The sequence below is a fragment of the Cystoisospora suis genome (genome assembly GCF_002600585.1).
Source record: "Cystoisospora suis strain Wien I chromosome Unknown contig_6231, whole genome shotgun sequence".
NCBI classification, from domain to species: Eukaryota; Apicomplexa; class Conoidasida; order Eucoccidiorida; family Sarcocystidae; genus Cystoisospora; species Cystoisospora suis.
Genome location: NW_027159020.1, coordinates 1 through 12,609, shown reverse-complemented (window position 1 = coordinate 12,609; position 12,609 = coordinate 1). Strand labels below are relative to the sequence as shown.

Sequence of the window (12,609 nt, the reverse complement as noted above, 5' to 3'; positions counted from 1 at the left end):
GTTCTTGCGGCAGCCTTTACATTAGCTGGCTCTAGCTCACGTTGTTCCGAACGCAGATTAGTTCGGGAGATTCGTTGAACTCCCACAACAAGAGGAGTGTTTTTATCTGCATCGGTTGACGGTGGCGTGGTCTGCGACTCGCTCCAGAATGATGCGCGGCTATGGTGCCAGCTATATGGCAAACGTGGCTGCTCCTTCGTACCGACCACATCCTCGGGCAGATGCCCTTGGTCGCGGTCGGAGACTGGCTTCGTCGGCTTGAGGATCACACGTAGGTTCGGTAGGTTGCCTTCATTCTAGGACTTTCGTGCCCAGACGGACAGCTGTTCTAGGCGCAGGAAGGAGGCGAAACGCTGCTCTGCGTCTCGTTGCGATTGTACACGTGTGCTCAGCATATGAGCACGGCTCGTTCCATACGTGGGTCGCCCGAGGGGACTGACCACTGACCATCACAGTTCCACGTCTATTCATAATCATAGTAATCCCAGTCGTTTGTCTTCGCTTAGTTGTGCCTCCTGCTGCAAAGGGCACTGACTAACCACGCGTCTTTGCGGCGCCGCTGTCACCAGCTGTCTACTGTCCGCCAAGGAACCGGTACGTCTTGCTGATCTGCCGGCGAACGCCTGTCTGGTCAGACACCGATCCGCTGGGGAGGTCAGCTCGACAAGAGTCCCGGACGAAGCCTTCGCCCGGAAGAAAACTGCCTTCCGGATCAGTATGCCCGTGGTCAGCTACCGCGTCGTCCGAGCAACGGGTATTGATGCCGAGGGGGGTCGGCTTCTGACCGGGAGAACGTGAGCACATCATGCTGGGCGGAGCAGGACACGCCCGCGGCCCGTAGGATGTAGGTAAGAACAAGTAGGAGACCCTGACGTGCAAGCATAAGTAGCAACATGAAAGTGGCCGTTTCTTGGAGTCACCTGTGGACTAGAACGACTCTCCGACGAGACCGGCCAGCAGAGCACGCACCTGGGCAGTCCGGCGGGCCCGAGCACGATCCGTCCTAGCTTCTGAGGCTCTGGGCAACAGCCAAGAACCGTTTCAAAAGAAAACACGGAATGCCCGGAAAACCGCAGGCAGACTCAGTAGTACCAGGCCTCGGCCATCATGGTCGACCAGTCCCCCCGGGAAGCGGACCAGCCCGGTGGCCTGAGCCGTGCGAAGGGAAGTTGTCGGACGGGGCGTGTACCGCCTCGTTGATTTACCAGATCGGCTTCTTGCTCGCCTCTAAATGTGGAGAAAGCACTCTGCGATGACCACACGTAAACCATCGGGCCCGTAGGAGCTGCTCCCAAACCGATGACTCTCTAGTCCCGAAGACCCGACACACCCCTTGCTTCGTTGATGGAGACTAGGAGCCAAGTCAGCTGAAGTAGAGACAACCGCGGAGGGGTCCATGGCCTGTTTGTGAGGACCACGCTACCTGCTCAGGCTCCCCGAGCTTTGTTAGGACCGAAGAACGAGAAATAAGCAGGTTTGAGGGGGTGTCGGGAGACCGGAGTGTCTCGACTCTGGGCTGACAACTCACCAAGGTGAGCTGAATCCGAAGGTAGACATGTTGAAAACCGCAAAAGTTCCAAAACGCGGAGTCCGTTGCAAAATTCTGCCGACTTGGCACGAGCTATCGCTATTGACGTAGCCAGTTTTCTCACAGCGTGATGTTCAGACTCTTCAAACAAGCGGTGTGACCCGTGCTTCGGACCAGACTGGGCCGAAACTGTCATCTTTTCTCAAAGTGCCATGATGTTGACATACGTGTGACAGGGGTGCATGACCTGGTCAACCTGCCTCTCCCAAGGGTTCAGGGTGAAAAGCAGGTGAGACGCTGTGCGCCGCCAGAGCAAAGAGCGTCCCAAGCGCTTGGTTGGACCCGGGCCAGAGGTCCGCTGACGAACCTGGGCAGCTCTTGGGTTCAGGTCACCGAAAGACGGCGCAGGTGAGCCCCTCCAGACAGGTTCTGCACACGATGGAGATGAGCAGGGTATCACGGAGTCCATGCCCGCTTCTAAGGCAGAACCGAGACTAGTCACACGGGGATCAGAAGCACGGAGCGTTCTTGTACATCAAAACCGCGACGCAGATAGCTGAACACAATGCTACCCATGTCCTTCCACCCGACGGATATTGCGTGGGCGGTTGTACGCAGTGTTCTTTGGTATTGAGATAGCACTGATTAGATTCTGCATTTCATGGGCCACATGACGGAGCAGACGACGAAAATCATCCACATGACGTGGTGGTTGTGCATGTTGATCAATCCCTCTGCCATCGGCGTAGCGGGGTCGTGACCACCCATAAAGATGCGCCAGTTCTCCGGGTGGTCATTTCGGGCAGGAGTACCGTTTCTCCTTCGAGCAAGGGTGAGCGCTGGGCTCACATTTGCGTTTGACAGATTGTTACTCGAACCACTCGGACGCGCACTCCTCCGCGAGAAGAACGAACTGAAGACGCTCCCCACAGGAGACATCCCGGGCTTGGCACCGGGCACATTCGCGTGCGGACCCTGCGCCATGTAGGGTAAGCACCGAAGGGAAGAAGCTGGCCTGAAGTGCACAGTGCAGGCACAACAAAAGAGAACGTATTGAAAATGCTCGGGGGACTGAAGCTATCGCGCGCACGCAGGGGTCGACCCGGGACAAATCGCCGGGCTGCAATAGCCGTAGTGTTGCCGATGGATGCAGACGGCTGAGACAATGTCACTCCGCGTGGTTGCCTAGTAGTGTCAATCCGAACAGGGAAGAGCTGGGGTCAGTTCCATTGCTGAAGGCGAGACACTGAGCAGGCAGATGCTTTCTCGCTTTGGACTGGGAAACGAAACAACCCTCTATATACGCAAGGACGTGGAAGTCGAGCAAGGATCCGGAGAGTCGAAGCCAACCACCAGCTCAAAGAACCGTCACAGCGGCCGGGTCCGCGACTCCACCAATGGCGTGAGCGGCACCCGTCCGACCGTAACAGGGCCCTGAACCGTAAATCTCTACGTTTCATACTGCAGCTACTGTCGGGAACATCATCTGTTGCGGGTACTTGGCTCTTCATGCGGGTGAGTCCGCCGAGTGATCCGGGCCGACAAAAGCGATATGGCTTTGTAACGTCGGATCGCAAACGTTGCACTGATTCGGAAGGCACTTTGAGTACAGACGGAGCAGCACAATCAGGTCCGCCGGGACTGATACGAAAGAGATATTTTTGTGACTGCACTGAATCAGCCGTCCGGATCACTCCACTGATGCGGAGAAGCATATAGGCGCAGCTACTCTTTTCACATGCATGGCAAGAAAAACTCCTCATCACAGCCAAGGGACAGTGAAAGAGGACCGAACACTCTTCAGGGACAGGAAAAGGAGATCCAACACTCTTCTACCGAGCTACTTTTCCAAGAGACCCCCTGACGCTTGACACATGCCTCACCAGAAAATGCGCCCAGGAAATGGTAATGGAGTAAAACAAACAAACAACGGTACCCAGCGAGAAAAGTTGTTCATGCCTTTTTTCTTCGCTGATATCATGTGCGCTATCCTGGAAGAAACGATCCCAGATCTGCAAGGCAGGCCGCGCCAGACGCCAGGACTCCCGAAGCGCGGAATTTCCCTGCATGCAGCGTCTGCGCAGTCTCCGTTTGTACAGCAGTTCACTGCTCCTCACTGTTAGCACGAGGTCAACTGTCCAGCTGCTCGCACACATTTCATGACGGTTCCGTGAACCTCGGATGGGCCATGACAGCACGCTTGCTGGCCTCTCCTGGGAGTTTGGCGACGTGATTCGCAGTGTACTGTGACCTTCCGTTATGAGGCTATTCCCATAATGATACCGCTCTTCACAGCCAAGGAGCTGCTGAAACTGAGTAGCCACTGCCAAACAAGAAAACTCTCTGGCACCAGGGTCGGGACGGTTTCAAGTCCTTCTGATTAGCACCGGCTTTTTTTTTCGATGTTGTAGAAAACAATACGTACCTTGTGGCAAGTTAGTGTATTCGGGTTTGTCCCGTCGGGCAAACCCTTCGGTCCTACGGAGCTGCTGAACCTCTTTGAAACCTATACCGCCTCACGACGCCATGGCCGTCCATACATGGCCTCGCGCCACTAACGTGTTGCATACAGATGAGGCCGCAGCTGCCAGGATGGAACGGCAGCTATGCCGTTAAGACGTTCCATACGCGGCGTCAGCACTAGCACTGAAAGACAGCATCTGCGAATGAGATCTCCGCTGCTAGCGGGTCCACCACGCGGCCACTGTAGGGGGTCAGGCGTAGTTGGCGTAGCCGACGTCTTCGCGGAGTGAGGAGTTCATTTTCATCTGGCTGGCAGGTATTTAGGTATCTGTCATGCTCTATTGGTGACTGTGAGAGGCCAGCGCGCGGGCGTTGAGTATGTGCCGTGCCTGCGTGCCCGATGCTCAAGCGTTGCAGGGAGCAAAGTGCTTTGGCCTTGAAGCCACGGATTTCACACTGTTACACTTGAAGCGACGTGTGACTCTACCGTGCGTCGGAAACTGTCCGGATGCACCAGAAATTCGCCCTCGGTCGTAGCGGAGTACAAGCACGACCGCGGCCACTTTTGCGCTGTGCGAACCCTAGTAGGTGTGCAAGTTCGGACACAGTCGGAAAACACTCGAATACGTACTCAGTTCGCACCCACTGGTCTTGGCCGTTGCTCACTCCCGGTACGCGCGCACGAGCAAGGGTCCGGCAAGCCTGGATCACTTAAACACGAAAGACCACTCCAGTTTTCTTCCTCCCTACGCTGGTAGGGTCACTTCGCAAAAGAAAAGCAGAGGAAAAGGAAAAGGAAGAGAGAACCTCAACGTTCGGCCTGCCACACGTGAGCGACAACAGCGAGCTATCTCTCTCCTCTCCTTTTCCTCCTCTTTCTTTTCTCCGTCTTCCCCACAGTGCCTCCTTCTTCCCGTGTATCTCCGTCTTCTCGGGCCGGTACTTTTTCCTTCCTTCTCGTGAGACTCCACCGGGCGGCTTTTCTTTGCCGCCGACCCGTTCCTGGCTGCTACCAATAAGCTACTGCCCTCTTCACTGCTCCGCCTCTCTCGTTTGGCTATCGCCATCCACGCGGCCCGTTCTCTCTCTCATCTTACGTAAGACCTCATTAACCACGAGCCACCTCTCTCAACAAGGGACCTCGCGTCCCCCGACACTCCGCTACAGGGTGTCCGCGGCAACTGCTGCCTGACGTTTCATCTGCCTCGCAACCGCCACCAAAGCGCGAGGCACTTCAGAAAAGTGTACAACGAGCCTTACAGTACCCGGTTCATTTCTTTGCCTGTAAGTGTACTACATTGTACGAAAGCCTCGCTAAAAAACATGAAGACGTTGATACTGTTACGGGGGGCATCATCTAGTCCGTGTTGGTTTCTTGAGGCGAAGCCAGGCACTTCGGTCGGCACCCCTCCATCACGCTCTACTACGGATGGAGTCTCAGTTCGTCATCACCCCCTGTCCCCACAAATGCTGTGACCGGTAGAGCCGAGTGTCCGGTTTGTGAGAGCCAGTTGTTTGGCTTTTGGTTGCTTTCCGTATTCACCGACTCACTGTTGACTTGCACATTCAAGACACTGCGCCTTTGAAATAGGGATCGCGTGAAGTATCCCGCCTGGGTAGTATGCATCCAAGTGGGGGTGCCTTCATAAAAGAGCTAGGGTGCCGTCACCTTGGGACGGCGAAGGTTGTTGCTCCCCCCCATCAATCGAAAGAGGCTCGGTAATGGTCATCCTCGGTAGACCAACCGCGAAACTCTCCGATCGATGCGGGTGAGTTTTCTTTTTGCAAGGTAAGACATTCAGTCGGTCAAGGTGGACAACCATTGACATTCTTGGCATACGCTGTTTCGCGGAGACCAACCTGTCTAGACATACCCGCGCGACCGTACGCCACATAGACGGGACGAACACTGTCAGTTCCCAGAATTCCATGAACCAAATCAGTGAGAAAACGGTATTACCGTGTACGGCTAGTATCTTGATGTTACATTGAGAAACTATCGGAGATCGGAAGGGCGATTATACAGCTAATACGCGCTAAAGCAAGGCGACAGACATACCTACATGCATGCGCGCGAGCTTCCGCAGTTCCCCTCGTCCGGGGACAGAGACAAAACAAAGAACCTAAAGAGAAAGAAATCCAAGCATGCAGCAGAACTCTAGATATCCTCGGGTATATGAAAGAAGAACGACCAGGTCCTGCCATCATCTTGCCTGGTGGTTGTCGGTAGACACAGAGCGCCTTACCCGACGGTCTAAGGAGGAGAACGCGTCATGACACACATCGAAATGTCTTCGACCGTAGCTACTTCCTTAGTACTGCATGCTCAGAACCTGGTGCTGTCACACATAGAGGCGGCTGTCTGGCGCGTCCGATTCCTTCTTTGACGAGTCCGGGGGACGCTCTGAATGAAACCACAAGCAAAGAAATTGAAATCATGGGACCCAACGCGATGCCGACCCCCCTCGAGAGGTGTCCGTCTTCTTCGCTACTTTGAAAACCAAAAGACAGCTACGACCGTCTTCACATTGGTCCGTACAAGATGTGTTACGAGACGAAGCGAGAGTGTCCCCCCTTGCAGCGAGAGACATCATGCAGCACTTCGCCTGGCTGACTGCAATAACCGCTAGAAAACTTCAGTATTCCTCCTGTCTTTGTTTTCCTACCCAGACTTTGGGATGGTCTGCGAGATGGACTTGGAGATCGACTTGAAGACGGACTCGAAGATCGACTGCTGTGCTTCTTGTAACCGAAACGAATCATGAGGCGCAAAGAGAACCCGTCGGCTCCAAAGAAGTGCATGAATTTAAGGCGATTGACGAAGTCAGCAGCAATGCTCTCGTCATGTCCTTTCTGTCTTCTCTTTCTGATTACTCTAAACCACTTAGAGAAGCGCTTCCATTTCCTGAGAGACCACAGAAATACAGTGATGATACTCCGGGTGTCAGACTGAAACAGAATACAAAAGCCCCCGAAGCCAACTCATTCTCTTCTTCTCCCTCGCCCCGTCCCCGCCCCCCATCCGGACCCGATTAAAAACTTTACCTACCCTTGCATACACTGCTATGCAAATGTGTCTGCTGTTGTCGCAATCAATCAGAGTAGAAGACAGTTCCTACACTGTCATGATGTTTCCTCCTCCGAGTAGACGGCTGTCTACAGAATCCTAGCTGCGAACTAGCTCAGTCTGACACCTGAGTAGGAACTTCGCCCCCTGCCCCCCCCTNNCGATACAACTACTGAACGAAGAGTGTTCGGGTCTGGTTCGATGCTGTGGCATTCGGAGTGTTTCACGATGAGCAAAGGGTAGTATATACGATTCCTAGTTCATTGTCCCTCTTGGGGCTACCTCCGGAAGTACTGGTGTGTGAAATGGTTAAGTACTCGCATAGACTATCTGTCCCCCTCGTCATGTTTTCTAGCGAAGGGTTCTCTAAATCCCGCTATATAGAGGATCTTCTCTCATGACACTGATGGCAACGTTTCTTGAAACCACGAACAAAGGTGCCGCCCGGCGGTCGCGCTTTTAAAACAGACCAACTGAAAGTGCATAGGCCGACACCACCCTTGTATAGAACACGACAGGAGGCTATTCCGAGGGGCACAAAAGGGGCGATACACAAGAATCAACAGGGTATTACAGCATAAATTGCGATGGTGACCATCGTGGCCGTTCTAGTGGCTGCGTGGTGTCTTAGACACGTGCGTCTGGAAAGATGTGATTACACACAAGAAAGGGTTGCTATAAAAACAAAGAAAACAAACCACCGCGAGAATAACACCATGAGTTAAAAGTCCCGATGAAACACACCTTCTACTCTTCCGTAGAGCTCTGAGCTCCTCCGTCACATTCCAGTGAAGTGCAAGCAAATTGTCGTCTGCGATCGACTGGCACTTGAAATTTTCTGTAAAGACCACCTCAAACAATCGCCCACACTGTGAGATTATCCCTCATCGGACTTCTTACTATCACAAAGCAATGCTGAGCAGACGAGGAGACAGAGATAGTTCAATCAATCAATCGAGATATCTATCACCCCGCATAAAAGAAACAGCTAGCTGATAACTTGAAGACTCCACCTATGTGATCATATTCCATTACTTGCTACCTCTCTCTGTCATAGATAGACAAGACAGCTCTTTCATGTGATTGTCTTACGCAGCCGCGAGTGAGCGACCTTGATAATTCACTCTACGTCCCTAAGGTGATAGCGACGTGTACATCCGTATGTATATCTTCCTAGCGTGCTTGCGTTTGCGACGCGTAGACAGATAATAGACTTTCGGACTGAAATACCCGGGGTGGCACATGAATACCGTAACCCAAAATGCTGCTGGGTATGGAAGCGGGCAGAAATCTCCTAGAGATGAATCGCCTCTCATCCACCACAGAGATCAAACTCTACTACAGGCGATTCTATCTGAAAGGTTTCTCCTAACTCAGTGATTTAACTCACCGGGACCTTTCCCCTGCTTCCCCCTGACTCTACACATTTGGTTAAGGAAGGGCGGCTAAGAAACCTTTTTGCCCTTTCATTCAATGCCACTTTTGATAACGAAGAACTCCTCGAAATCTCCTCTGTCTCGAAAACACCTCTCTCTCCACCGCCGACGCAGCCTAGCAGCAGCTAATCATGGAGGTACTTCTTGTCGTGAAACTCTACTCTAGGACACGTCTTGTTTGCACAGCACTCCCTCCTCCTTCAAAGCGACCGAGGACAACTGCACAGCGGCCGCGTGTAGCTAGCTATCGCTAGAGAGCCATTGAACTTCTCCCTAGACAAGAATCCTCTAGAATTGTGCAAATAAAGGAAAGTTTCGTAATGCCAGAAAACCAGTGTTTTACCTATTATTGCGTGCCGTACACCGCATCCCCCTTTCCCAGCTTCCCCTATGGATTACTACTGTACAAGGAAGGACGTGACCGTCTTACATCTATCTGCTCACTCCCTCTTCTTGACCTTTGGTGACTCCAAGAAAAAGAGGCTCTCCCTTTTTCCTGATGTGCATGCAGATCTTTCTTCTCCCCTTGACGAGAGAAACAGGCTGTGTCATAATAGGGCTTTTTACCTGGAAACCAATCGGCCCATTTCAGGACTTGAACGATCTCGTCAATGCGCTCGGCCATTCTCTTCTCAACCTCCTCTATGACTTGATTCACTTGCGCAGCAACCCCACTACCCCTAGCCCCCCTCTTCTCTCCTTCAACTGTAGAAGAAGAGGAGACACCGACAGCGCCAGTAGCTTCTTCTCCTTCTTCTTTTTCGAGTTCGCGGCGAACTTTCTGAACTGCGTCGCAGACGTGACACGGACGAGGCGTCTTATCACCTAGCTCCTCTGCTGCAGAATTTAACTGCTTCGCTCTCTTAAAAACGTCGTTTAGCACTCCTGCTACAATGTACCTCAAAGCTTCCTTCGTCCGATCGTAGAAAAATGCCGCTGGAGTGAGAAAAGGACACCAAACAAGAGGCAAAAGAGGAAAAGAAGAGAACAAAAGTCCATGTGTTGTCTTTCTTATAGCGGTGATCCTATACCACCTGACTCTTGGAAGCCCGGGGGTTGAAGATAGAAGAAAGTTCGATGCTTTCCTTCAAATCAACGTTTGCATCTTCAGGTCACTAAGATGATGAGAACACCACTTGAATATGTATGTCTAATATACGGATGAATATGGATGTATCTATGTATGAATGAATATGTTCGCTTGTATCTATATGTATGTGTGCATGCATTCCACCGACTGGTTAGAGGGATGAGTGTACAAGTGCGTCAGTATATAGTAGAACATTGTTGTCTACACACGTGTTCACGAATCATGCCTCCACACAGGTAACACGCCTCTAGAGAAAACACTGCTATCTCATCATGCACGTAGCAGGATCCTTCCCTCCCCTCGTTCCAAAGACACAAGAGTGGAGCGAACTAGATAAGTAAGCCAGTGCCATAAAAGCACACTTTACGTAGCACAAGACAAGACTATCCCTTCGCCACCCAGACCTTTCTATCTGTCTACGAGCCAAGAAGTTTCACAGGGAGGAGAGCGAGGGAAGGAAGAAGAAGTGCAGTTCTGTAGATGATGAGGGGGGCTGCGGTGGTTTCTTCTTCTATAAGAAAGAGAAGAAAAGAGCTTCCTGGACCTTATCATTCCACATCTTTCCAACTTTCCTTGGGTAAGTACATATAGAGTCGGTACTAGCATATGCCAATGGAGCGAGATAGGAGCACCTTTCCACACACCGTAGACGGCTGACTGACTGACTTAAACACAAAGTGATCTTGTCGATATGAAGGACAAAGACCTCAACAGCTAGATCAAGGAAAGAAAACGAAAACTCACCTGGGAGTATCTCAGACCGAAAAGCGGCCGCCCCCCCGGCCAGAGTGACTGCACGCGCGCATGCATGCACACGAAAGGGCAATGAAGAACTAGAAACTCCTTCAAAGAAGTCGACAACACCGGAGTCGTTTTACCATCCACCCTCAGAGAAGAAAGCTATTGATGTACAGTCTTTTCCTTCTTCTGCCTGTGGGATTTGTGAGGAGTCCCTCTGTACAGTAAAGCTTTGGGACACTCAGAACGTTACTCTAAGCATGAAGAAACGGAAGACAGAAAGACACTTCCTTCATCTGTTGCTGCCCTCCTCAGTTTCATATATAGGTTCGATCGGATAACGACCTTCCTTCGACAGCCTAAGTGTATACTCACAAGTGAGATGGAGCCTACAATTCAGAGAGAGACCACCTCATACACACCTCATAGGACTGATGCTGTCATATAGGAATCACAATACCAGTGTATCGAGATGCGTGTCTTTCTTCTTATCGTCGTAGTTGGAGGGGGAATCGAACCCACCAAAGTCGTTCATTCATACTTCTGGCTTGGACGTAGAGATTAAAGGCCATGTGGATCCAATCATAGTGCTGCCTTCAAAATAGGAACTGTCACTGATGAGTGTTCTGGTGTCTCTCCGCAGTTAAAGCCAGCATGAATATCTATATATCCATATATATGTATATATATATATATATGTGCATAGAGAAACTCCTGATTGAAGGTGATATTGTAAAGGTCGAGGTGACGTATACTACATAGCCAATTTGCTGTCAGGGACTGAGTGCCTACGTCCAAATAGAAGTACGGACGAACACGATATCACACTCGCCACGCATAACGACTTTTTGCAAAGGGGCTTGTTTCACTGCTAGGATAGAGACGACGTGATCATGTAGACGGTGTCTCAATTGCAATCGACAGTTGACAAGAGAAGGACTGAAAAGAAAGAGAGAAGAACGAAAGGCTCTTCTTCTGCTCTTAGGCAAAAGTCTACACTACACCGGAATAACCTGAGCCGCCTACAGACAGATACATGCGCCGGTGTTCTACCCAATGCTCTCTGAGAGGACTTATTATCACACTTCTTCGTCATCAGAGGTAGTATGCTGTTGACTCCATCATCTTTAGTCGCTTCACGAGGTTACACTCCGCCATAGTCATGTATCTCTATCTATCTATCTATCTGCCTAGCGACTTCAGCGATGACCGGGGGATAGTGTCAAAACTATTCCAGATGTATGTCTATACTGGGGTGCGTTCGTTAAGCTTATGAGTTGTGACGCGCCAAGCTATCTCTGGCGAAAAAGAAGCCTTGAAAATCTTCCCTTTTCCCTTTCAAATCCACTCTCCCCTCTTCGAAACATAGACAAACTGATGATTCCTATCTCTCTGTAGCACAGGTGCTAGACATATAGATATACATGCGTGACGCTTCTCTCCTTCAAGTAGAAAAGACATAACAATGGTTTCCATAGAGGGAGGTGAATGAAGTTGCCAGAGGGCAAGGTAGGGAGGTGAACAGAAATCGCTCTAGCTCCCTTTAGACACTCAATTAGCGAGAGGCACCCTTGCGACTGAGACATACATTGACGAACTGCAGAAGAGACCTGAGAGTCCTCAAGACTAAGAGGTAACCTCCGCACTACACTCCTGCTCGCTGCACCACATCAGCATCACCCAAAGGAGACAAGGAATAGAAGGAAGGGAAGAGACGTTACATTCTCAAGAAAATCTATTCGCAAGAGAAGGTTTGACCGTAAGCACAGAAGATAGAGTAAAACATAAACACAATCTGTAGACGCTTCGGATTTGAGCGAGTGATGTTTTGACAGGTCCAGGCTAAAAAGTTTGAATAACTAAGTGGCCTGTCTTCCTCTTGAGTGTACGTACACCTCGACATGAAGAAAGATCTACTTAGCTACGTCCTAGAATCCCTCACAAGCACGAAGGGAGGACGGTCAGGTGACGGTGATGAGGGGAGAGAAGAACAAGGTAGAAAGGCAACATGAAGAAGGAGAGACACAGAAAGATACCATTGGTTCATACAGATATATATATATATAAACGAGCAGATGGACTGAGTAGAGATCAAGAAAAGAGGTAGATGAAGAAGAATATAAAAGACAGCCTTGTAAAGAACTTATCTGCAGAGCTATCATCATAAGAAATATACCAAGAGATCAAAACACTCGCTTCATCCCTTTTCGGAGACAGTACATTCAGTAAGAAATCTTCTTCTTCATGCAGAAGTCTACACCGATATGTCTGATGCTACTCCGGGGGG

The 12,609-nt window shown here is 50.8% G+C and overlaps 2 protein-coding genes across 2 annotated transcripts; both read right to left on the bottom strand.

Moving 5' to 3' along the window:
- Positions 1–2,030: 2,030 nt before the first annotated feature.
- On the bottom strand, positions 2,031–3,534 carry CSUI_009874 (cytochrome c family oxidase subunit transmembrane domain protein). Its single transcript, XM_068069983.1, has 2 exons — positions 3,412–3,534; positions 2,031–2,543 (listed from the first exon to the last, which is right to left on the bottom strand). Exons 1-2 carry the CDS (start codon positions 3,507–3,509, stop codon positions 2,174–2,176), a joined length of 468 nt encoding a protein of 155 aa, XP_067918042.1. The 5' UTR covers positions 3,510–3,534; the 3' UTR covers positions 2,031–2,173.
- A 1,823-nt stretch (positions 3,535–5,357) lies between these two features.
- Positions 5,358–11,980, bottom strand: CSUI_009873 (uncharacterized protein; the record flags this gene model as incomplete). The annotated part of the gene is made up of 7 exons (XM_068069982.1): positions 5,358–6,114; positions 6,238–6,395; positions 6,658–6,896; positions 7,803–7,896; positions 9,062–9,430; positions 10,329–10,376; positions 11,911–11,980. Coding segments are annotated over 6 exons (882 nt in total), but the record flags the coding sequence as incomplete, so codon positions are not given.
- Between the last annotated feature and the right edge of the window lie 629 nt (positions 11,981–12,609).

Coding starts and splice junctions, on each gene's coding strand:
- CSUI_009874 (XM_068069983.1), bottom strand. CDS start 3,509: ATGATATCAGCGAAGAAAAAAGGCATGAACAACTTTTCTCGCTGGGTA. Junction 2,544..3,411: donor TTTCCTGGGCGCATTTTCTG/GTGAGGCATGTG, acceptor TGTGCACTTCAG/GCCAGCTTCTTCCCTTCGGT.